At 44.7% G+C, this 26,187-nt stretch overlaps 2 protein-coding genes across 2 annotated transcripts in view; both read right to left on the bottom strand.

Annotated features, from left to right (window-relative positions):
- Window positions 1–26,187, bottom strand: part of LOC310987541 (NACHT, LRR and PYD domains-containing protein 3-like) — a 136,013-nt gene that overhangs the window by 60,451 nt on the left and 49,375 nt on the right. The gene's annotated exons all lie outside the window — the stretch shown is intronic.
- Window positions 6,267–23,598, bottom strand: LOC310987239 (protein NLRC3-like; the record flags this gene model as incomplete). Its single annotated transcript, XM_083973429.1, has 12 exons — window positions 23,522–23,598; window positions 23,038–23,139; window positions 22,810–22,929; window positions 22,266–22,322; window positions 21,209–21,215; window positions 19,879–19,979; window positions 16,808–17,091; window positions 16,402–16,640; window positions 15,220–16,323; window positions 14,573–15,048; window positions 6,869–7,042; window positions 6,267–6,465 (listed from the first exon to the last, which is right to left on the bottom strand). Exons 2-12 carry the CDS (start codon window positions 23,118–23,120, stop codon window positions 6,267–6,269), a joined length of 2,844 nt encoding a protein of 947 aa, XP_083829555.1. The 5' UTR covers window positions 23,121–23,139; window positions 23,522–23,598.

A 26,187-nucleotide genomic window follows, 5' to 3' on the forward strand; every position in this document is an offset into this window, starting at 1 on the left:
ATCCTCCTCCTCCTCCTCTTCCTCCTCCTGCTCCTCCTCCTCCTCTCTCTCCTCCTCCTCGTCCTCCTGCTCCTCCTCGTCCTCCTCCTCCTCCTCCTCCTCTTCCTCCTCCTGCTACTCTTCCTCTTCCTCCTCCTGCTCCTCCTTCTCCTCCTCCTCTCTCTCCTCCTCCTCGTCCTCCTGCTCCTCCTCTTCAACCTGCTCCTCCTGCTCCTCCTCTTCCTCCTCCTCGTCCTCCTGCTCCTCCTCTCTTTCCTCCTCCTCCTCCTGATCCTCCTTCTTCTCCTCCTCCTCCTCCTCCTCCTCTTCCTCCTCCTGCTCCTCCTCTTCCTCTTCCTCCCCCTACTGCTCCTCCTCCTCCTGCTCCTCCTCTTCCTCCTCCTCCTCTTCCTCCTCCTCCTGCTCCTCCTCTTCCTCCTCTCTCCTCCTCCTCTTCCTCCTCCTCCTCCTGCTCCTCTTCCTCCTCCTCCTTCTCTTCTTCCTCTTCCTCCTCTTATTCCTCTTCCTCCTCTTATTCCTCCTCCTCCTCTTATTCCTCCTCCTCCTCCTCCTTCTCTTCTTCCTCCTCCTCCTCCTCTTATTCTTCCTCCTCCTCCTCCTCATGTCAGAGGGAGGTGTGAGGGAGAAATCATTGTTTTCCTCAGTGCCACATACATCTGACTGTCGTCTGCGTAACAATGAAAAGAGACGCCATGCTTTCTCAGGATGGAGCCCAGGGGCAATAAACACAAAGAAATACAACATCCAACAGTGGAGCAGAGCTGGACTACACATTCCCAAGGCTGACACTCATGCTTCTGTCAGCCAGATATGATTCTAGCCACTCCAGAGCAGCACCACGAATACCCACTAGGTGGTGTAACCGAGCCACTAAGGTCTTGTGGTCAACAGTGTCCTAACATTTAAATTCCTACCAATTCAGTCTAACGTGAAGTAAATGGACCAGTTTCTGTGCACAGGGCCGTTGCTAGGAATTCTGGGCCCCCTGAAAGAATACTAAAGTGGGCCCCTGACTTTTCCACTTTTTTCTTAGACTACGTATGTATATAATTTTTTATTTAGCCTACTTTGTTTTGATGCTAATACACCATTACTATGAGTATTAGTCAGGGTCTTATGCAGAATAATTCAGTCATACAAAGATTAGACTACTGGGGTTTTTGGGGGCCCTACTGGGCGCTGGGCCCCTAGAATTATCATCACCTTTCTCCCCTATACAACGGCCCTGTCTGTGCATTTACTTTTACTTTGGCGCATCTGCCGATACGGTTCAGACATAATCTTTGTTGGAAAGTGACGGTATTTAGGAATCTTTATAGGAATCTTTAATCAATACCATGATTAATTGTGAAAACAGGTAATCGTGACGTCCCTATACCTGAGGACCTGCCGCGGACACAGGGTGGCGGTGTGAGGCCCGGTAACCAGTCTGGCTGCCCCCCCCCCCCCCCCCCCCCCCCCCCCCCCCCACTTTGTTGGTGAGGAAAGAGGAGCGGTATCTCTTCGGGTCCAGCTCCCCGTCACACACACCGATCAGGTTCGATTCCCCGGTGCCGCCGCCGGGTGAAGCCATGGTCGCTCACATGTGTCGGTGCAGAGCCTGAGGTCCGTCACCAAAATATCTCCGCCCCACTGACTGGACAGCGGGGAATGAAAGTCTTATAAATAATAATAATTTTTAAAAAACAGCCACAGAATTGCACACATGCCTTAAAATATAATGTATGAAAATGTTTCAGGTATTAAAATACACTTTTAAATGCAACATGGTGGTTAAAATAATGTAAAGTTAAGTTTTTACACCTCTGTGAACGAGGAAGAGAAAGGAAACCGGAAACTTCACGAACATAATAAACAGTGACACCTTGTTACACAAAATAAATAAAGAGAAAGAAAAAAAAAAGAAACACTTCACACTCACACACACTATTGACCCCTTGCAGCTACGTCACAATTAGAACGTTACGCGAGAGGTGACGCCATGACGGACGGCAGAAAGTGCTCAGTGATAATGTACTGCTCCATGGACTGTATGGGTGCCGTCCAACAATGTGGCTCGATCACTTCACATTACAACCTTACAGCATTATCACTTATTTTAAATAGAATATCTACTCATCCGTTGCAATAATACGTTTTTCCACTGCTAAGGAGCTAACGTCAGTCAGTGCCACACTCCCCATACAGCAGCTGCTGCTAACTACAGTTAACAGACCTGGAAAGTAAAACCTGGTCCGACCCGTGGGTGTTGAAGACCTGACCCGACGTCTGTATAATTAGTGATCATTCTGTGATTAAAGCCGGCTGAAAAATAAAAGAAAACAGGAAGCCGTCTTCGTTGTAATCGCCGCGATCCGTCCGCCGGCGGCAACTACGTTGTGACTGTGCTATGTTTAATACGAGCGTTAGCTGTTGTTAGCCACAGCATGTAGCTCAGCTAGTTAGCTTCAACTGTGTTTACATCGACTATACACTAGATAAACTAACTTATAATGGCATCGATAACGTGTCTGTATATCTTCACACTGGTCCTGTTGCTCATGTAACCCAGCTGCCAGTGGCCAGCCCCCGGTTCTTAGCTCTAAACCAGCAAGGAGTTGGTGCTTCAGACCAGTTTTAAGAACCAATAACCGGTTCTTAAGCGGTGGAAAAGCAAAGAACCGGTGCTAGTCAGGCTCTGGCTCCGAACCAGCACTGGAACCAGCTCAGTGGAACAGGAGGGGAAGCCCTACAACCACGGTATGTCATAAAACTATAACGCGCCCATTCAATTACATTGATGTTCACTGTTCTTTTGCCGTCCATCATGGCGTCCGGAGCTACCGCGAGTGGAACGTGACGTCACGTGCAAGGGGTCAATACTACTAGCTGCTCCCAGGACACTTAAATCCTTTGTTCCAGCCCTGTCTCTTTTAAAAATAACAAGACCTTTCCATACATACTTGATGTCTCACTAAGGATGCTCTCTAAGGAGAAGCATATCTTTGCTTGCTTCACAGCCTCTTTCATTCTCTTCCTCTCCTCCTCATATGCTGGACACCAAATTAACACATGTTCTACACATTCTACTTCCCCACAAAACTCACAACTTCCCGTCGGATGCTTCCCTATCATGTGCAATGTTTTATTTAATCCTGTATCCTCAGTCGGGTAATAACTGCCTCTTCCCTCCTACTTCTACTCAGGGTTTCTGCAGGTCATTTAAAAGCATTAAAAGTCATTAAATATATATTTTGCCAAAATGAAGGCCTTGAATGGCATTAAAAGGCATTACTTTTGATTCTCAAAGGCATTAAAAAATGTATAAAAAATTGATTGATTCATACAGTGAGATTTTGTTATCATTACATCCCTATAGAGCACAAAGAGCAGAAGAATAGGGGGATTATACAGTTAATTTACAGTAAATTTAAACGTGGGTGAAGAAATGGATCATTTAAATTAATTAATAAATTAAATTAATTATTATTAAATTACTATTTTTAGGTGGTGGCAGGCTACTGTTGACTTTTTTTTTTACATCGCTATCTGCAAAAATCGGAATCGGCAGGTCAGGCTTTTTAAAATTTGGTGATCTGCCAGAAAATTGCAGTCGGTGCTCCCCTATTGGTGTGATAAACATGCAGAACCAAGTAATTGGGTGTATGTATGCACACGTATAGTATTTGCAGTCACGGGCATTAAAAATGTTTGAAATGGCATTAAAAAGTATTCAATTAGATTTGCTGGTACCTGCAGAAACCCTGTCTACTGGTTCTCCTCCCACCACCAACCTGTTTTTGGATATTGTGCAAATGCCTGCTTGTATCTAAAAAAACCCACACGCCATGTTGTGCGCATATGGTTCTTGATTATACTCTTTGCTTCTGATCCGATCAGCCACACGACTGCACACATGCCTTAAAATATAATGTATGGAAATGTTTCAGGTGTTAAAATACACTTTTAAATGCAACATGGTGGTTAAAATAATGTAGAGTTAAGTTTTTACACGTCTGTGAGGTTCAAGGTATCCTTTATTTACAGTATACCACAGTAAAAGTACTTGTTACTGCAAAGGGACAGGACAATCGCCAACAAATCAGAGATGAACTTTTAATTAAAGCAGAAGTAAGCGATATTTTTGTGTTAATATAAGTCTTAAATAGTTATATCTTCCGACGGCAATCACTTCTATAGAGTGTTTGGTCTGAAACACGGGTCTGTCAGTCACTCTGCTCTGCTCTGAGCCCAGGAGAAAACTTTTCTCGTATCCTACAACCTTTATCCAATGAGGAGAGAGAACGGCATGAAGGGGCGGTCCTCTCTGTGTGTGCAGCCAAGGGATGCGCGTGAATGTGGTGACGTAGGGACGAGGACCAATAGATCCATGACGAGGGCGGGGGCTTCTAACTCCATCGGCTGACAAGACGTTATGGTGCGTTCAAGGCAACCCGTAACTCGTCTTTTTCCGACCTGTGAAGTCGTACCAGTTCTATCTGGTACGACTTCAGGGGTCGGAAGTTACGAGTGGCCGTTATAGTGACTTTCACAGGTGAAACAGGTCGGAAAAACACGAGTGGGTTGCCTGGAACGCTACAAAGTCGTAAGTCGTGACTTGAAGCTGTAATTTACAGTTTCAAAATCCTGCCTCGAACGCAGCATTAGCCAAAACGACCGGATCGCTTACTTCTGCTTTAACTTTGATTTGTTGTTGTGAAGCAGAAGAATTTATCTTTTTTAAGTTGACTTCTGTTTGCTGCAGATCTGTAGCACAAAGTCTCTTATACCAAACACAATATGTATCTGTTGCTAATGTTTTGTTGTATTCAATGTTGTTGTGTGTTTTAACCAGACAGTGAAGCCAAAGGACGATTTCTACATTTGTGGAGAATACATTTGATTGTTGTTATTATTACCAACACTTTTGCTGTTGTTGATTGAAGTAATAGTATAAACTTTGTTTGTATAGTTCTTATGGAGATAGACCTACAAAGTGCTTCAAAACTATTTGCTATACAACAAAACAAACACTGTAGATGTAATTGAGCAGCAAAGAATAAAAGGACGAAACACAGAAACTCCAAAGAGACATAATGGAATGGAGGGACAAGGAGAGTTTTATAGGTAAGTAAAATCTGAAAATCAACCTTCAGACTAAAGGGAATCACAAGTATGTGCTTAGTTTTCGTTACACAGGTTCCAGAAAAACTGGAGCTGCAGTACAGGCTGTCGACTACTAGATGGCAGCACAGGAGAGCTGAGGCCGATCAGTGTGAGAGGAGTTTTTCATCCAGAGGAACCAACACAAACTGAGTTCATGAAGAAATAAATGAATGGAATAAATAAACCTGCTGCATGTTCAAAGATGTTAATGTCACACTGACAAAGTCTTGCAAATAAAAATTATAAAAAGAGCTCAACATTTTTATTGAACTTCAGTTTATGATGTTATTCTGTTACAGTAAGTAGCTCCACTCCAAACATGATCGATAACCACAAACTGTGACTGATGAATTTCATTTTCTTTCTTTGATTAGCATATTAACATCATACATAACCTTTAAGCTGCTGTCAAACATTTTGAAAAACAAGATCGATCCATTTCTTTTTTTAGATATTCTAAATTTTATGTTTTAGAAAATAGAGCAGTGGGAACGTTCTTGGAAGCATAATTATTTTTCCAGACAATAGTTTCCATTTTACATAATTTTCCAGACCTGGAAATGTATCAAATCTAATTCCATACTTTTACATACTTGAGTAGGAATCCTGAATAAAAATGTTTCATATGATACACTGCAGTAGAAATACTTTATTTAGTTACAGTAGGAAAGTAGAAGTACTCCCTGTACTTACAGTAACATAGTAAAAATACTTCATGTATGTACGTTACAACAATAAGAGAAGTTTCTGTAGATACACCACGGTAAAAGTACTTCTGACAAGGTATCACAGTGAATACTATAATATAGGAGCAGAGTAAAAGTTTCTATAATTACAGTATCACAGTAAAAGTATTTAGTTAGGAGTTACTGGAGTAAAAGTACTTCCTGTACTTGAGTGACAGGTGAAGCTCATTGTTCCTGTTTGACTCAACACCTTTACCTGTGACTGGATCACTGATGATTGACACATTGAAGCTGCTGCAGCGTTTTCTGAGTCTGTGATGTCATAGATGATGTCATGTGTGATGATGTCACATCCTGACAGGTTCACCTGCTGCACTTTACACTTTATTTCACTCCCACAGTCTCATCAGCTGTGGAAACAGCTACAGATCAGACTCACTGCAGAGTCTCCAGTCGAAAGTCTGGATTCTTCACAACATCATGAAGCTGCTGCAGAGCTGAAGAACTCAGGGTGTTTTTGTAGCTCATGTAGTATCTTCCTTTCAGGTTCAGTTCTCTCAGGTGGGAGGGGTTGGACTTCAGAGCTGAGACCAGAGAAGAACAGCTGATGTCTGACAACCTGCAGTTGTTCAATCTGAATAAAGAATAAAAGAAGAAGATTAAATGAAGATCACACACACACACACACACACACACACACACACACACACACACACACACACACACACACACACACACACACACTCACACTCACACACTCACACTCACACTCACTCACACACACACACACACACACACACACACAGCTGAAGTGATCAGATCATTGATTATTGATCAGACTGAGAGAAATGAGCTGAAAGTGAAGAGTCATTGTCAGTGTGAGAGAAGAACAAGTGGAAACATGAGACAACAACTATTTCAAACGTCCTTCATTCATGACATCAAAGTCAATGATTCAAGTTCTGAGTGAAGATCAATCAGGTTCAGTTGTGGATCAAAGATCTAAGATCTACAACAGTAACAGTCAGTGAACTGACCTCAGAGTCTCCAGTCTACAGTCTGGACTCTCCAGAAAACCACTCAGATGCTTCACTCCTGAATCCTGCAGCTTGTTGTAGCCCAGGTCCAGGAGTCTCAGGTGGGAGGGGTTGGACTTCAGAGCTGAGACCAAAGAAGAAAAGCTGATCTCTGACAAACCGCAGAGCTTCAATCTGAATAAAGAATAAAAGCAGTGAGTTGAGGACAAAGCTCCTTGTTGACAGCGTTCAGTGTCTCATCATCTGTTCAGAGCTGAAGAAGCTTCAGAAAGAACAAGTTTAGAAAATCAAAGTCCAACAGCTGAAGCAACAGGAAGCAGGTTAAACAGTCACATAGAGAGAAAACAGCTCATTAATATTCATGAGAAGCTGCTGCTGCTTCAACAGACGCAGTGACTCCGCCTCTTCACCTGTCAGCTCCACCTGTGGCTCCATCCAGACAAACTCATGTTGTGCAGCCACATTGATCAGAGATTTACTGACCATGCTCAAGACAACAAACATGTGAGGCTGAACTCTGTTACCATGACAACTAACGTGTAGAAACACATGTTGAATGAAGCTCAGAGACAGAAAAACCTGAAACCAGCACACACACACCTGCTTATTATGGGATGTTGGCTTTGAATGTTTCACTATAAACATCACAGAGCCTCAGGAAAGAGGTGGAGCCAGCAGCTATAGGGATGTCCGATATTGGAAATTTCCCGATATCCGATAACCGATTTTTTCCAAAATTAGAATTTCCGATTCCGATAATAACCGATACCGATATGCAGGCTTTTTCCCCAAAAAAACTAATTAATCCTGTCAGAAATTAACACATTACTGTATGACTACATCTATTGTGATGCCCCACTGGATGCATTCCACAAATTAACATTGTTTATTTGTTTACAGACACTTATTTATTTAAGCAGGCTTTTAGTTCATGTGTTAAATTGTTTTATTCATTATATTTTTATGTTTTTACTGTTGTATTTTATTTTATTGTGAAGCCCTTTGTGATTTTTTTAGATAAACCTTACTTATTTACACAGACCACAGACACACACACACACACACACACACGGACGGACGGACGGAGGGGCAGGCAGGCACGGACGGACGGACGCGCGCACACACACACTCATCACACATCGCTCATTATTAATAATAGCTACTGCACAACTGAAAATATTGTAGGGACCCCGCAGTTATGTTCTTGTTATGATGTTTAAGTTCTGTGATTTCTGACTGACTGTGAATGTGTACGGGCAGGTAGCGTATGGTTGGATGAGAAACTGCGGGGCCGGGGTGAGTGTGAAGAAGACAGAGTCCTGTGTGTGTGTGTGTGTGTGTAGGTGAGTGAGTGAGGAGGAGCAGAGGAGGAAGTGAGAGCTGTCAGATAAGTTTGTGTTATGTTGTTGTAGTTACGTCGGATCGGACGCTACGGGGTCATTCCTATATTCCCACAGCCCTATGTTCCCACAGCCTTATGTTCCCACATTTCTAACTTTTGTTGTCACTGAAAATTAGGCCCTATGTTCCCACAGCCCTTTGGTCCCACCATTGGTTGTGTTTAGGCAATGAATAAAAGAGTTGGTTAAGTTTAGTAAAAAGACCCGGTAGAGGCTAGACAGGCCAGATAGATAGAGCCCAGATAGGTAGAGAGTCCAGTGGGAACATAGGGCCTAATTTTGAGAAAAATCTTAGAATTGTGGGAACATAGGGCTGTGGGAACATAGGGCTGTGGGAACATAAGGCTGTGGGAACATAGGCATGGACCCGACGCTACAATATCAATAAAAACATGTGCTTAACATCGACGTCGGACGTGAAATAGCCGCGAAGCGGAGCCAGTTTCCGTTCGGTGCCGTTAACCGACTGTGCCAGATGCGCCAGAGCGCGCACCTCTGTGCCAGGCTCGCGCTCGATTTGTGTTTATTCATTTTAACAGAGCGCGAGAGAGATTAACACAAACATTCACACAGGCTACACACACATATGGGCTACACATGATACACATACCCACAGACACATAGCTGAGGGGCCGTGGTACGGCACGGAGTGCGCGTCTGGTGGCGTGCCCCCCAGGGTGCTCAACCTGGTCAGTGGAGCACCCACGGAATCGGCGCTGCACGGAAGACCGACAGACACACACACACACAGACATAAAGCCTCTGACTGCTGGATCAAACCACCACTGCATTCGTTGTGCGTTGTACCGCAGCGCGCGCTGATTGACTTGAATAGGGCTGCTGCATTGCTACAACGTGCATGCATGTTTGTTTACAACAGAACAGCTGTAGTAAGAACACGTGGACTATTATTGTGAGTCTGAATCAGTGACAGCAATTGTTAAGTAGCGGATTAAGTAGCAACGGTCCACCGCTACTTAATTCACTATGAAGGCACGTTATCGGGTTTTCATTATCAGCAGAAAAACCGATAACGATATGTACAGATATTACATTTTTATGCTAATATCGGCCGATATTATTATTAGTATTACAGAGCAAAGGCACAGAGCTGCTCTGCCTCTTCTGTCAGTACGGTGTGGATGTGGCTGTTTGCACATGTGCAGTAAGTTCCCACAGAGAGTTCACATGGAGGTGAAAAGGCACAACGCTACGCTGCCTCTTAACTTCACTGCACCATGTCTGAGCTGCACTTCTGTTCACATTGCCTTGGTGAATGGTCAACACACAGACGTGTCCCCTGGCTTTTTAGCCTCCAGCAGTTTAGCAGCTAATTCAACTGCAGTGATGCTCCACTGGAGAGGTGAACACCTTAATGAGCTTTCATCTGAAGAACAACAGCAGCTTTTATCTGACGGGAGACCAACGCCTGAGCTACGGTGGCTAACAGTTAGCACGTTTTAGTCTTCTTCAGGTCCAGAGGCTGTGGACACAGTCACAGTGGCCCAATTCCAATCCGACCCCTCACGGACTCACTGACTTAGAGGCGTGTTCACGGGAAGTCTGTGAGTGTGTGAGGGCTGTTCCGTTGTCAGATCATCAAGTCAGTGAGTCAGTGAATGAGCCCTTACTGCCCCCTTACCGTAAGTCAGCACCGATGCTGACTTTGGGTAGGGGAATTGACCTTTCGCAAAACCACGCCCCTGAACGGTCATTGTCCAATCAGACATCATAGCAACCGTTACTATGTAAACAAGGTCCGTCAAGCTTCGGACCTCCGACAAGCAAAGTGTATTGTCAGACAGTAGTTACCCGAAGAGTTTGGCTGGGGGAGTCATGTTTTTTCCCTTCCCAAAGCTGAAAACACAACAGGAGAGGTGCCTACAATGGGTCAAACCGTGTGGAAGCCCCCCACAGCCGGACCCTTCTCCCACTCCCAGCTAAATGTCATGAAAATAAACAAGCATACAGCCTACATCTGCTCCAAGGTAAGCTAGCAGGACTAGGGCTGTATCCCAAATCACTCACTACCACAGTGTTTCCTCTAGGATTTTTTTTAAAGGGGGGGGGGGGGGGGGGGGGGGGGCGATCGGACCTTACAACTTTCACTTTCACCACGCACTGCTGCAGCTTCTCTCTCTCTCTCTAGCTCTGTGTGTGTAAATGTCAATAACACCACTATGAGGAGATGAATGAACGGAAGACATGCAGCGGTGTATTTGCGACAATTTTAAAAAAAACAGAAGGAGCTGTACGTATGAGGAAACACTGTAGCCTACTATAGTGTACTTCCACAGATTGAATCCTCTCGGTGGGGAGAAAAAAAGAAAAGAAGAAGCTCTGGTCTCGGTCCGCGACACAAACACCACGTCCTGTTACCCGTATTCTCTTGCAGATGCGCCACATGATGCAATTTATGAATCGATAAAAGCCGTATTTTGATCATCATTATGTTTACATTGTGACCACGCAATTTTGTAGTGGTGTCAGAATGTTTAGTGATTATTCATATTCATAAATATAGCGCTCATATGCCTCTGAGACTCTGATGCCTCAAGACGCTCAATATAAAAACACTGTTGACACTCGGGCAGCATCGAGAAGCTTGTCGGGCTAGCAACGGTAACTAAGGGGGGCGGAGCTTTTGCGAAAGGTCAATTACCCACAGTTCATAGCGTTGTGAAGTCAAACACATGAGATGCCGTCGGAACGCAAGTGTTAAAAAAAAAAGAAAAAGTAAATTACCACACGTAGGGCCGGATTTACTAAAGGTTTGCGTGTATTAAAACGTGTGCAAACGTGATTGCACGCGCAAACACATGTGCAACCTGATCTACTAACCGGACGCACCGAGGATTGCGTCCCTCACACGGGCAGAATAGCACGTGCGATCCATTTAGCGTGTTTGCCTTGATGAATATGTAAATATGGGCGTTTCAGCCAGAACGTGCAAAATACTGGGAGGAGTAGATGCAAATAGATTTATTTAGCGCACGCAATGTGATTTACCAAACCAGAAGAGATTGCGGTGGCTGTTTTTGCGTCTTTATTCACCACGTCTGAAAACCATGTACTAACTGATACAACTTTGCCAAAACGTATGCGTTTATTGGTTTGATACCTGTCAGAGCCCCGTGATCTTACATCTCTGCATTTCCTCACGTCTGGGTAATTCTGTAACAGTTTTTCAGCCGTGTTAAAAGTCATTTATGCGCCGTTACGCACGGGGCACGTCTGTCCTGCAGTGCGCTCCTCTCCTCTCCTCTCCTCTCCTCCTCCTCTCCTCTCCTCTCCTCTCCTCTCCAGTACCTGGCTGCTCAGCTCCGTCTCTCAGTCCCGGTCCCGGACTGAGACACGTCACCGCTGCCTTCACCCGTCTTTAATCCCTCTGGTCAGTGGTAAGAGCGTTTAGATCGGTGTGTCCCACCTGAGCTCTCTATTAATCCACTGGATCATGGCAATCACACACACATATTGTAGGTGTGTGATTGTCGCTGCAGCTGCTGCCTGTTCGTCTCACTATATGACGAGTTAGGCCCTGTAGCGATTTGTGTTTATTTATCTAAACAGAGCGCGAGAGAGATGAACACACATGCTGTCATTGTATGCATCGGATTAAATGTCATTCTGTCCCTTCGTCCATCCAGCTCTCTGTCCACTCTCTCCATGGCGGAAACGATTACGACGCGCAAAACCCTCATTTACATATTGTGGTTTGCACGTGTTTTCATTTAGCGGGTTACTCTTAGTAGATCACCTGTTTTGCGTGCACTAACCAAACACGCAATATTATAGCGGGCGCAAACAATATAGCGCCCGTTATCTGGGATCTTAGTAAATCCGGCCCGTAGTCAGAGAGAGCTCCGCCGCTCTCTTTATTGTTAATGGACTGGAGCAGCAACCAAAAAAAAGAAAGAAAGAAAAAAAAAAAGAAGTTTACTGTCAGTATTAACGTGCAGTTTGTGATTATTGATCAGATCTGATTATTGATCAGATCTGATCCGGGAACATTTTGTTTTGAGTCCGTCCACCTCACACACCTTGTGCGCGTTGAAAGTACGGTAAATTATCGGTCCAAGACCGGAGTCAACAACATGTTGTTGTCAAGGTAACGTGTCGTGAGAGTGGGTAAGTGCTGTTCCATTCATATTTACAGCATCTGGACCCTCACAGACTCTCACACTCTGTCACTTAGAGCTGACGTCACTTTAGTCAGTGAGGGTTCAGGGCTTGAGTCTTTAGGGGGCGGATTGGAATTGGGGGAGTGGCTCAGGAGAAACTGTCAACTGTCAGAAGCTGACCTCTGACCCCTCACTGACAGTGGAGTCATGTGACCAGAGGCTGCTTCACAGACCATAGATATATATAAGAAGACTAGATGACTCACACGCCGCTGCTGCCCAATGACACAGCGTTGCCAGTACGGCGGCCATCATGGCCTCAGAGCATTAAGCCTATGGTGCATGTTCTGCTATAATAACCATAACTTGCTCAATTTTTGTCCGATTTCAAAACGGTTTGATTTTTTATGAACGTCTATGCAGTTGTGATGCAGCATACTAAAAATCACGGATAATTTTTGTTGAGAGTGGTTTAAGTGTATGAATGCATGTAACTGTATTTGTCCATGGGGAGGCGCTGTTGCGCTGGATGTGGTCATGTGTCGCGTGGCCTGAAGGGAAAAACACTGCATTGTTCTCTCTCTCTTTGTACCTGGCTCTCACGGAGAGCAACATGTTTTTGGGCACCGAAATAAAGTATGCCGGTTGGCTGAAGAGACACCGTTCTTCTATAGAATTATTATTCCGCTGTAGTAGGCAGTGAAGCCTACCAATTAACAATTTTAATCATGTATTTTTTTTTTTGTAACAGTAACATTATAGTGACATTATGCAAATAGTTAAAGTAATAGCTACATACTGATTTATTTTTCACAGAGTTATGAATAGTTTTTTTAGTGAAGATGACTGGATCACCTATCTACTGCACTGTAACTGCAGCCAGAGTCAGAGCGAGTTGCCCGTTCCAATATAGCCGACTGTGAGCTACGCCTGCGTGTAGTCAGATCAACCCCCTTGTCACAGACACTGTGGACAGGAAGTAAACTCCTTTAATGTCATGTGACCATGAGCTGAAGCTTCCTTCCTGTGGAGCCCAGTGTTGATGTTCATGAGCCTCAGTGTCTCCACAGTGGGATCATCAAACCAACACTGTTCTCTGAGCTACAGGAGTTAAACCTGACCTCTCACACTGGGAAGCTGCTTTGACCTTTGACCCTGAACCAAGCAAAGAGGGAAAACTCAGATCACATCTGCTCACATCTGCTCAACTGCTTCAAAAATAATCCTAAAATTGTTGATAATGCGTGATCGTATTGCTGTTTGATGTATTTTTATGATTACTGCAATTGTTATGTAATTGTTGTTTTGACTTGATGTGCTCTCAACGTCATTGGAAATGAGGGTTTACCCTCAATGGCTTTCGAGATCTAGATAAAGGTTAAAGAAAGAAAGAAAAAACTTCAGCTACATTGGCTGATCCAGCTGTTCTGTTAGCAGCTTCATCTGAGAGCCAGCTCATCATCATCATCATCATCATCATCATCATCATCATCATCATCATCATCATCATCATCATCATCATCACACTGACCTCTGAGTGACCTCTGACCCTTCACCTTCTAGCTGCAGTAACATGGAGTCACAATCAGTCGCTGCTTCAAACTGAACTTCACACATTTGAACTGAACACAGACAAAAGTCCAACAGGTCCAGTCAGTGAACTCACCTCAGAGTCTCCAGTCTACAGTTTGGACTCTCCAGTCCAGCACACACAACCTTCACTGATGAATCACTCAGGATGTTTCCACTCAGGTCCAGTTTTGTCAGGTGGGAGGGGTTGGACTTCAGAGCTGAGGCCACGACTTCACAGTGACTCTTTGAGAGTTGACAACCATCAAGTCTGTGAAGAGAGAAAATACCAAATGTGTCAGAATCAAATCAGATGAAAGCTGCAGTAAAAACACAGTTGATGCATCTGATGACAGGACGTGATGATGTGAAGAACATCTGAGCTTCAGCTCATCTTCTCTGACTGAGTTTGACAGGAAACAATGATCCTCATCACTCTCACAGGATGGTCGGGAACCTGTAGCAAAGCCTGCTCACTCTATATTATCCCTTACGTAATGTTTTCAAAGTCAAACTTGGTCAAAAATAATGAGAAAAAAAAGAAAAACTCAGTTTATGTGAACTACTGATCTAAACTACTGATCAATAATTATATTGATCATGTCTGGACTCACCGAGCCTTCCTGCAGTTCCTCACAGCTGGGATCAGTCTCTGTCGTCCCGGAGTTGATGTGTTGTACTTCTTCAGGTCCAACTCGTCCAGAACCTGCTCTGACATCTGCAGCATGTAGGCCAGAGCTGAACACTGGATCTCAGAGAGTTTCTCCTTTGATCTGTTCTCTGACTTGAGGAACTGTTGGATCTCCTGATGAACCGACTGGTCCTTCATCTCCGTCAGACAGTGGAAGATGTTGATGCTTCTGTCAGGAGAGATTGTATCACTCTTCATCTCCTTCAGGTTGTTGATGGTTCTCTGGATGGTTCCTGGACTGTGGTCTGTCTGACCCAGCAGACCTCCTAACAGCCTCTGGTTGGACTCCAGAGAGAGGCCATGAAGGAAGCGAACAAACAGGTCCAGGTGACCGTTTCTACTGAGGAGGGATTTCTGCATGGCTCCCTGCAGGAAGACATTCAGGTGTCTGTTTTTGATCTGTGGAGGACTGCTTGCATTGAATCCAAAAAAAATCTGAACCTTCTTAAACAAAGACTTCTGTTTTGGTTTCTCTCTCTGTTTGTAGTTTTCTTCTTTTTCTTCTTTGCTGCTGCTGCCGCCACCGTCTTTTTCTGCAAAGGACAAGTCCCTGAAATAATGTTCCCCAACTTGTTCTCTCAGGAACTTCTTGAGGACCTGTGAGTTCCTGTTGGTGAAACACTGGAACATGTAGACTGCAGCCAGAAACTCCTGAACACTCAGATGAACAAAGCAGTAGACTGTTTTCTGGAAGATCACACTCTCTCTTTTGAAGATCTCAGTACAGAGTCCTGAGTTCACCAAGGCCACTGTGACATCCAGACCACACTGCTCCAGGTCTTCTTGGTAGAACATGATGTTTCCTTCCTCCAGCTGTTCAAACGCCAGCCTCCCCAGCTTCAGAAGAACTTCCCTGTCGGCCTCCGTCAGCTCCTGTGGACTCGTCTCATGTCCTTCACCGTACTTGTTCTTCTTCCTCTTTGTCTGGACCAGCAGGAAGTGTGAGAACAGGTCAGTCGTGGTCTTGGGCAGCTCTCCTCTCTGGTCTGTGGTCAACATGTGCTCCAGAACTATAGCACTGATCCAGCAGAAGACTGGGACTTGACACATGATGTGGAGGGTCCTGGACGTCTTGATGTGTGAGATGATTCTTCTGGACAGATCTTCATCACTGGACCTCCTCCTGAAGTACTCCTCTATCTGGGCGTCAGTGAAGCCTCGGACCTCTGTTACCCTGTCAACACATGTAGGGGGGATCTGATTGGCTGCTGCAGGTCTGGAGGTGATCCAGACCAGAGCCGAGGGAAGCAGATTCCCCTGGATGAGGTTTGTCAGCAGCACGTTGACTGATGACGTCTGTGTGACATCAGACACAACCTCCCTGTTGTTGAAGTCCAGTGACAGTCGGCTTTCATCCAGGCCGTCAAAGATGAAGAGAAGTTTACAGACAGCCAGCTGCTCTGCTGTGACCTTCTGTAATGTTGGATGGAAAACATGGAGCAGCCTGAGAAGACTCAACCGCTGATCTCTGATCAGGTTCAGCTCCCTGAACGAAAGCAGAACCAGCAGACTGACATCTTGGTTCTCCAAGCCCTCAGCCCAGTCCAGAGTGAACTTCTGCACCGAGAAGGTTTTTCCAACGCCAGCGACGCCGTTGGTCAGAACCACTCTGATGGGTCTCTGTTGGACAGGTGAGACCGTACAGATGTCCTCTCTCTGTTGGACAGGTGAGACTGTAGAGACGTCCTCTCTCTGTTGGACAGGTGAGACCGTAGAGACATCCTCTCTCTGTTGGACAGGTAAGTCTTTAAAGATGTCGTTGCACTTGATTGGAGTGTCATGGAGGGTCTTCTTCTTGGACGTTGTCTCCAGCAGTCTCACCTCATGTTGGGTATTAACCTCTTCACTCTGTCCCTCTGTGATGTAGAGCTCAGTGTAGATCCTGTTGAGGAGGGTTCTACTTCCTGTTCCCTCAGTTCCTTCAGTCACTCGTTCACATCTGCTCCTCAGACTGATCTTATGTTGATCTAAAACCTCCTGCAGACCACGATCTGCTGAGAGAGAGGAGACAGGGTCAGACTGAAGACAGAGAGTCTGACAATCTGATCAGATTATTTTCATCAGCTACAGAAAAACTACAGACAACAAAGAGAAGGTTTGAATCATCATCTTAAATGTCAGGGCTGTGTGATGGAACAATGACTCTGGAGAAAACAACAGGTCCTGGTTTCACAAATGACCACATCAGCAGATAGATGTTCAGTCTCACTCTGTCCACAGCTGCTCTGATTGGCTGTCTGCAGTCCACCTCTGGTTCTGGGTCTTTGTCCACACTGGGGACAGGAGGGGGGTCCTGAAAAACCAGACTGGTTGCAGTATGAGGTGAAACATTGTTTGCAGAACTTGTGTCCACAGCTGGTGGAGACTGGATCCTTCAGGACGTCCTGACAGAGACCACAGCAGGACAGCTGCTGGTCCACAGAGACACCACTCCTCTTCCTCCTGTCAAGACATTTCTGCATCAACAACATGTCACAGCTCCACATCTGAGCTCTGACTGGTTAAAGCAGAACTATGCAGGATTTCGGCTGTAATTATTGTGGCTCAGAGACACTGTGATGGTTGTGTGACTTACTGTGAGGTGAATGGGGTCTAGGCCAATGCGCCCACCCCCCCACTGGCTGAAAACCGCACTTGCAAGATCAGTCGTCCGTCTCGGTGTTACAAATCTCGTCAATGGATAGAACTATTGCGAGAAACTGCCTTACGGCAGTACGAGATGAGAACGCAGATGACGCTATGCATGTCACGAATCATGATTGGTGAGTTCGGAAAGTCGGAGGAAACCATGGAAACATGAAATGTTTGTAGCCTACTGATGAAGTTCGGCTTGTGGCTAACACAGAGCTAATGCTAACACGGAAACACACACACACACACACACACACACACCATGGATATAAGATAATGTAGCCTAATACACCATGACAAACACACACACTCCTTCACGTTTTGGAACCTTTATTCATGTGTCTTTGTGTCTTTGTCTGTGTGTGGCCGTATAAGCATTAGCTCCATGTTAGCGTTAGCTCCGTGTTAGCACTAGCTCCGTGTTAGCATTATCTCCGTGTTAGCAGGGCTTAGCAAACACCGCTCTCTACCTTCAGCAGTAAACACAAGCACGTGGAGGGGGTGGTGGCGGCAAGTTTCTTTTTTTTTCTTTTTTTTACGACAGTGACATGTGCCTCCCAGAACTGTGGGGGAGCTCCGGATAGGGAAAAAAAAGAGAAACCAACGAAGGAGCGAGCTATTTCCGGCCGACTTGCATAGTTCTGCGGGGCTTCAGTAAGCAGAGGAGCAGAGAGAGAGACAGTAGAGGAAGACGAGTGTAGAAAGACGAGCTGAATGAAGACCTGGTCCTGAACTGGTCTGGTTTCTGTCTCTGTTTATCTGTTCACTGCAAAAACTCAAAAACTTTGCAAGAATATTTGTCTTATTTCTTTTCAAAATGTCTCATTTCTTGTCAAAACTAATCTCTTTCAACTTAAAATAAGACTCATCACCTAAAAATTAACTTGTTTTTAGATCATTTTCACTTGTTTCAAACACATTTTCACGTGAAATAAGTATAACAATCTGCCAGTGAAAGCAGGTTTTTAGTGTAATAAGAAAGAGAAACTTGCTCCACTATCAGATTTTTCTACTTACAGTATTTCAATTGAAAATATGCTTGAAAAAAGTAAAAAGTGTCTTAAAAACAAGCTACTTTTTCATGTTTAATGAGTCTCACTTTAAGTATAATTTGATTTGTTTTGACTAGAAATTACATTTTGACTAGAAATAAGACAAATATTCTTGGTAATATTTTGAGTTTTTGCAGTGTTGACCTTAAATCTGGACTCTTAAACAAACTCCCTGTTAGTTTGAGTCTCTTCAGTTCTACGTCGTCTCATCTGCTTTTTACTCCAAATGTGTGAAATGATTAAGAAGCTGTTGGTGGTGTTTTCCTCTTTCAGACACTGATCATGTGTGTGATGTTGGTTCTGGACTGAGTCCTATCAGCTCTTTAACTAATGAGCTCCGATCCAGACGCTGCTGTGTGGCTCTAATCAACCTGAGTTGGAGCTCTGATCCAGTGTGAGGAGACTGAAGCTGACACCAGAAGCTTCAGCAGCTCCACCTGAGCTTCACTACATGTTGTGGAGAAGCTCAGACAGTCACAGACAGGAAACAGGAAACACTGATCACTCCTGTCTGGTTCCTGACTTTTCAAAATAAAAGTCTGTGTGTATCAGCTGCTTTAATCTCTACTGTGACTTCAGTTTAAAGGCTCAGACGTGTGGATCATTAAAGTGTTGGTGCAGCAACGTTCACACTGACTGAGGCCGATGACACAGGAACATGAGGACGCTGTGCTTCATCAGTCTGATGGACAGAGTGTGTGTGCATGTTTCTGTCTCTGAGGTTTGTTGTGAACCTTCAGAGTCTGATGGATCTGGTTCCTGGTTTCTCTCTGTTTCCTTCACATGAGTCTAATGACTGAATCATCTTCAGCTCAGTTTACAGTAGAAACTGTCTCTTACTGTAACTCTGAAGGTCCAGGTCCAGGTCCAGGTTCAGGACTGAAGTTTGGTGGTGGTTCATTGGACCGGTCACTCAGACAGATGGATCCTGGAGACTCTGCTCTCGGTCTGTGGTTCTGACCTCTGCAAACACAAACATGTTTTCATTCACATCACATTGATTACTGATCAGTGGACACACACACACACACACACACACACTCAGGTTCAGGTTTTTATCAGGTCTCTTATGGCGTTTTCCGCTAGCGGCGCGGCCTGCTTTTTTTTCTTCACCAATTGCCTTAGTACCTGGTACCAGGTACTATTTTTAGTACCTCCTCAGCCCTGGTTCCAAATTAGCCGAAACGATACTATAACGTGACGCCAGCCGACTGCCTTCCACTGATTGGACACAGCGTTGTCACTGGAAGAGTCGCAAGCGCTACGTCCGACATGAGAATCAAACCCGGAAATTTCGAAAACAGAGCGGCAACAGCGACCGCTGATCTGTATCGAGACTGTTGTTATTCCTTCACTTGAGTCAGACGATGCTGCGTGTAAACCACGCTGTGGTCCATAATAGAGGTGCAGACGAGTGAGTTTGGAGCTGATGAGCGGATCAAAAAAAAAGAGAGAGAGAGACAATGCGGCCCCGCGATGACCCCGCCCCTGCTGAGAAGGAACTAGAGGAACTCAGCTGTAATGTGTAGTGGAAAAGTGCCATTACTTTGACTCCGAAGGTCCAGGTTCAGAACTGAAGTTTGGTGGTGGTTCATTGGACTGGTCACTTCTCATGGACAGACAGATGGATCCTGGAGACTCTGCTCTCAGTCTGTAGTTCTGACCTCTGCAAACACAAACATGTTTTTATTCACATCACATTGATTATTAAAGAATAATTTCACCTCCCTATAGTTAGTTTGTGTAGTTAATGGTCTATCCCTCTGTGTCACAGTGGATTTCTGTTAGATTACTGTTGGGATCAGTTATCTGCCCTATTTTCTCTCTGAGGAACATGCCAAGGCCATGGTCCCTCTTTGGCGTCTTCAATCTCACTCTCTGGCTGCTTACAGACACAGCTGTAGAGTTAGATGCTAACGCTTTCCGTCACTGGATGACACTTTGTATTTCCTAGCTGGTGTGAATCCTTATCTTCATGTTTATGCATTATAGCCAACTGAATGTTAACACATCTCCCCTTTGCTATCTCGGCCCACCTTTCTAGTATAAGAATCTGAGCTTCACTGTTTGACCCTTAGAACTGAGGTGGATTCACGCACTCATGTTGTGATGACGACTCTTCTATTCTCCTTGTACAAGTGAATAAACTCCTTCAGCATAAGACATACAGGACTCTGGTACTTCTTCTTCTTCATCGGCATCACCACACATTCCTCCCTAACATTGATCACTGATCAGTGGACACACACACACACATGCTTGTAATGCTATCTTTGTGAGGACACTTCTTGACAAAATGTATTCCGTACCCTTACTCTAACCTTAACCATTACTCTTAACTTACTTTAAACCTAATTATAACCTAAAGTCTAAACCCTCAAACAGCTCTTGGAAAAAGTGAGGACAGGCCAAAAGGTCCTCAGTTCCCCAAAATGTCCTCACTCTGTTGGTTAAAAACTCTTGATGGTCCTCACAACGTAGTAAGAACAAGTAAGAACACACACACACACACTCAGGTTCAGGTTTTTATCAGGTCTCTTACTTTGACTCTGAAGGTCCAGGTCCAGAATTGAAGTTTGGTGGTGGTTCATTGGACTGGTCACTTCTCATGGACAGACAGATGGATCCTGGAGACTCTGCTCTCAGTCTGTGGTTCTGACCTCTGCAAACAAAAACATGTTTTTATTCACATCACACTGATCACTGATCAGTTCTCTGATCACAGATGCATTGTGGGAAGCCTCCAGTGACGTCAGCGTCCAGCACCACACACTGTAGTGAAGGATGGAAGCAACACAGCAGCATCATAGACAACAGTGTAGAGTCAGTCAGACATTAACTGTGTCCAGTGTCCAGCTGCCGAACATCTGTCTCACATCAGCTCTACACAGGATCACACACTGACACACACAGAGGATACAAAACACAGGCAGGGTTGGGGAGTAATCGAGTATTGGATTACATGTAATGGCGTTAAAGACAAAAAAAAGGAAACAGTAATCTGTTACAGTAGAAAAAATATGTCATCAGATTGCTGGTATATCTGATAAAATGGGGATTACAACTTGCCAGGATTACATTTTTATTGCAGTTTTCCTCCTCCACTGTTATTTTTTATTTCCTTCAAGACTGTAACGATCAGAGCAGGAGGACCCACAAAGCAGAGGCACAGACAAACGAGTGGCAAATTAGCAGGTCAGTTTATTCCTGGGTCAAAACCAGTAGATCAGTCTGTTCACAGGCAGAGGTATCAAAATCACTAGGCTAAACTCGTGGTCAAACAAAACTGGGTCAAAAGCTCGGGAAGTCTATAAATCCCAAGGAGAAAAGGCTGGAAACGCTCACTGAAACAGACGAGACGATCTGGCACACAGGGGTGGGAGAGCACAGCTTAGAACAGTGGTTCCCAAACCTTTTGTGGCCAAGGCACACCAAAGGACAAGTAAAAATCTCAAGGCACACCTATTGTTCAAAATAGCCTTCATAACACGTGTTATCACTTATATCAAAATATCTGTAAATGTGCATAATTATTTAATAATGCCAAATAAAATGTGACAAAGACAACTAGGCTACATTACTCACGAAATCATATTTTTTTAACGAAATATTTCAAAAATGTATTTGAAACTTTATCAAATTAGGCTTCATCAAAGCAGCAATACAACCATTTAAACCAGACAGGTCACAATAACCGTCCATGGTCCTACAGATTGATCAGCATTGAAACATATTGTGCAAAATATGGGGTTCTCTTTGAGGATTTTTTTTTAAGAATTGTTTTTAGGTATATAGTTTGCCTCTGTATTATGAAATGAGCGCATACAAAGTACTGATAGTAAATTAAAAATAATTATTTTTTGTGTAGTTGTATATTGCAATAATAATGTATGGTTGTCACAAAATCCCATGGCACACCTGGACTTGCCTCACGGCACACCAGTGTGCCTCGGCACACCGTTTGGGAACCACTGGCTTAGAACACAAGGGCTGGGGAGACAATGACACACAGGTGAGAGACATCAAGGTAATCACAGACAGGAAACTCAACAGGGAGAGGGGGATGACAGACAGCTCACCAAAATAAAACAGGAAATAAACAAGAAACAAGACAGGACAGAACCTTCTGTAACACTAAACAAACCTAAAGAGTCCTGACAAAGACGTCCTGTCAGCTTCAGGATGCTCTGACTGACCAGTGACTCATGGACGTTTGTCACGGGAGTGTTTTATTTTGAAATTTACCGGATACTCAGTGGGTTTGACTTCCTGTCTTGAGTGATCTAATCGACGTGGATTAATGTGTGCTGGTTGTGTGATATTCTTAATTTGCATATTTTGTATTAAAGTAATCCAAAAGTAACTAAAAGTAATCTGGTTGATTACTTTAATTGTGTGATACTTAAAGTAAGTTACTGATTACATTTTTAAAGTAACTCTCCCAGTCCTGCACACAGGTGTGAATCTGGTTTCTTACTGTGACTCCGGAGGTCCAGGTCCAAGACTGAAGTTTGGACGATGTCCCATGGACCAGTCACTCTTCATGGACAGACAGATGGATCCTGGAGACTCTGCTCTCAGTCTGTGGTTCTGACCTCTGCAAACACAAACATGTTTTTATTCACATCACACTGATCAGTGGACACACACACATTTCCTCTTCTGTGACGTCACACACACTTCAGGTTTTTATCTGGTCTCTTACTGTGAGTCTGGAGGTTCATGTTTGGACCCGTCACTCTCCAGAGACTTTGATCTGTCCTCCTGTTCCTCCACATTAACACTCATCTTCAGGACTTCAGTCAGTCTGAGAGGGAAACCAGTAACACACACACACACACACACACAGGATCAAGACACACCCAAATCCACCGAGGACAAACTATAATCACTTCCTTGTCTGATCCAGTCATTGACCTCCACCACTCATAGTACTTTGACATGTAAATCCATGTTCATCCAGTCACCGTGACCTTTGACCTTTGATGTTTGTTCTGAGTTTGAAGAAGTTGTGTGGAGGTGAATCTGAGACAATGTGCTGACGTATGTACGGACTACGTCTGACTCTTCTTCCCTCCACAGTCCACACAGACAAACTGACTCTCACACTCTGACACAACAACAACAACAAAAACAATAATACAAATAACAATAATATATGTAATAATAAATGTTATGTTGACACTCACTCGTCTCAGACTTCAGTTTCTCTCCTTCTGCTCCGTTCACTTTAAAATGGCATCTGAACATCTTTTCTTTCAGTTCCTCTGCATTTACAGAAAATCACAAGATCATGGTGACAGAGGGGAAGTGACTTTCTACAGTAGAGTGGCGCCACCTGCTGGGTAACACCTGGTATTACACCTGTATGGACAGGTGAACTCTGACACCATGAATAAACAGTGAGCTGAGATCCAGCTGTGGTAGAAGAGCTGCTGAGAGATTTAAAGACACTCCACTACAAGTTACAGCTCAGTCTGTTCTCTGTCTTATTCATCACACATGTTGTCATCAACTTTGTGTCTAAGTGTTGTAACTTAACTCGCCCCGGTCTGGCAACACGACCATATATGGAAAACACAACCACAACTAAATGTAAGTCCACACAGAAACCAGGAGGATACAAGGAGAATCATGAACTCCTTTTAGAAATGCACTCATTGACATAATGTGTTCCCCAGCCCCTTACCCTAACCTTAACCATTACTCTGAACCTAATTTAAACCTAATTATAACCTAAAGTCTTAACCCTCAAACAGCCCTCACTTCCCAAAAATGTCCTCACTTTGCTGGTTAAAAACTCTCAACGGTCCCCACAACGTAGTAAGTACAAGAACACACACACACACACACACACACTGGCCAATCACATTATCAGCATTATTTTCATCTCTCTCTCTGATTGGTTCAGGACGGCTACTTGCTACAGTGGACCTGATGTGTTCAGAGGAGGAGGAGGAGGAGGAGTTTCTAATCTTGGAGTAAAGCTTGACAGAGATTCATGCTTTTATTTCTACACGTTTGGACTCCTACTCTTCCTCCTCTTCCTCCTCTTCTTCCTCCCCCTCTTTCTCCTCCTCCTCTTCTTGCTCCTCTTCCTCCCTCTCTTCTTCCTCTTCCTTTTTCTCCTCTTCCTATTCTGCCTTCTCCTCTTCCACCTCCACCTCCTCCTTCTCTTCCTTCTTCTCCGTCTCCTCCTCTTCCTCCAACTCCTCTACCTCCTCCTTCTTCTCCTCTTCCTATTCTGCCTTCTCCTCTTCCACCTCCTCCTTCTCTTCCTCCTCTTCCTCCCCCTCCTCCTCTTCCTCCCTCTCTTCTTCCTCCTCCTCCTCCTCCTCCTCCCTCCATCTCCACCTCTTCTTCCTCCTCCTCCTCCTCCACCTACTCCTCCCTCCATCTCCACCTCCTCTTCCTCCTCCTCCTCCTCCTCCTCCCTCCATCTCCACCTCTTCTTCCTCCTCCTCCTCCTCCACCTACTCCTCCCTCCATCTCCACCTCCTCTTCCTCCTCCTCCACCTCCTCCTCCTCCTCCTCCTCCTCCTCCCCATCTTAGTCTCTCCCCTCCTTCTCTCTCTCCCTCTCTCCTCCCTCATCTCTTCTCTCTCCTTCCTTTACTGTAGTGAAGTTGTGTTTTGATGATGTTTTATTGTCCAATCACGTCCCATCGTTTGTAGCTCATTAACAGCGTCACATGTAAACGACACTAATAACCATTAAACATTAATTATCTAGATCTAATAACTATTACTACTACTACTGTTCTATCTTCCTCCCTCCCTCTAAGTCTCTCCCTGTCTCCCCCTCTCTCTCTCCTCCCCCCTCTTCCTCTCTCTTCTCTCACTCTATACTCGACTTCTTTCTCTCTGTCTCTCCTTTTCTCCCCTCTCTCCACGCTCTCTTTCTCCCCCTCCTCTCTCCTCCCTCCCTTTCTCTAAATACGATACGATACAATACGATCTCTCTCTCCTCACCATCTTTCTCTCTGCCCCCCTCTAAGTCTCTCCCCTCCCTCCCTGCCTCTCTCTCCCCCCTCTCTCCTCTCTCTCTTCCCTCACTCTCTCTATCCTCTTTCTCTCTGGCTCCTCTAAGTCTCTTCCTGTCACCCCCTCTCTCTCTTTCCCCCACTTCTCTTCCTCTCTCATCTATCTCTCTGTCCTCTCCTTCTTTCTCTCTGCCTTCATCCCTATGTCTCTCCTTTTCCCCTCCGTCTCTCTACGATCTCCCCCCCCTCACTCTTTCACCTCTTCCTCTCTTCTCTCTCCTTCCTTTACTGTAGTGAAGTTGTGTTTTGATGATGTTTTATTGTCCAATCACGTCCCATCGTTTGTAGCTCATTAACAGCGTCACATGTAAACGACACTAATAACCATTAAACATTAATTATCTAGATCTAATAACTCTGAGACCAGATTGACACAGTGAAGTCAGTGATGTGTAAAAAGCTGCTGTAACTCTGATCGACCACCAGGTGTCGCTGTGTTCACATGTCTGAAGCTTCGTCAGGTTTTGTGAATGAGTTTGTGTCCTGGTTTAATAACTCATGACTCTTCAGGCTGCGTTCAAGGAAACCGGTTTTTCTCAGACTCCAGTGAAGTGGATCTTCTCCTCCGTCTGTTTCAGTGCACGTTGGTGACGGTGAGGACGACTCACGTCACGTTCAGGTGAGTCAGGTGATCTGACGCTGCTCGTCTCCTGACGTCGGATCAGACCGAGGCTTCATGTGTGTGTGTGTGTGTGTGTTCTTGTTCTTACTACGTTGTGAGGACCGGAGAGAGTTTTTCACCAGAGTGACGACATTTATTTGAAAGAGCGTTACAAGAGCGTGTTTGTGTCCTCCTCCTCCTCCTCGTCCTCC

This window comes from Trachurus trachurus (assembly GCF_905171665.1).
Source record: "Trachurus trachurus genome assembly, chromosome: 6".
Classification (NCBI taxonomy): Eukaryota; Metazoa; Chordata; class Actinopteri; order Carangiformes; family Carangidae; genus Trachurus; species Trachurus trachurus.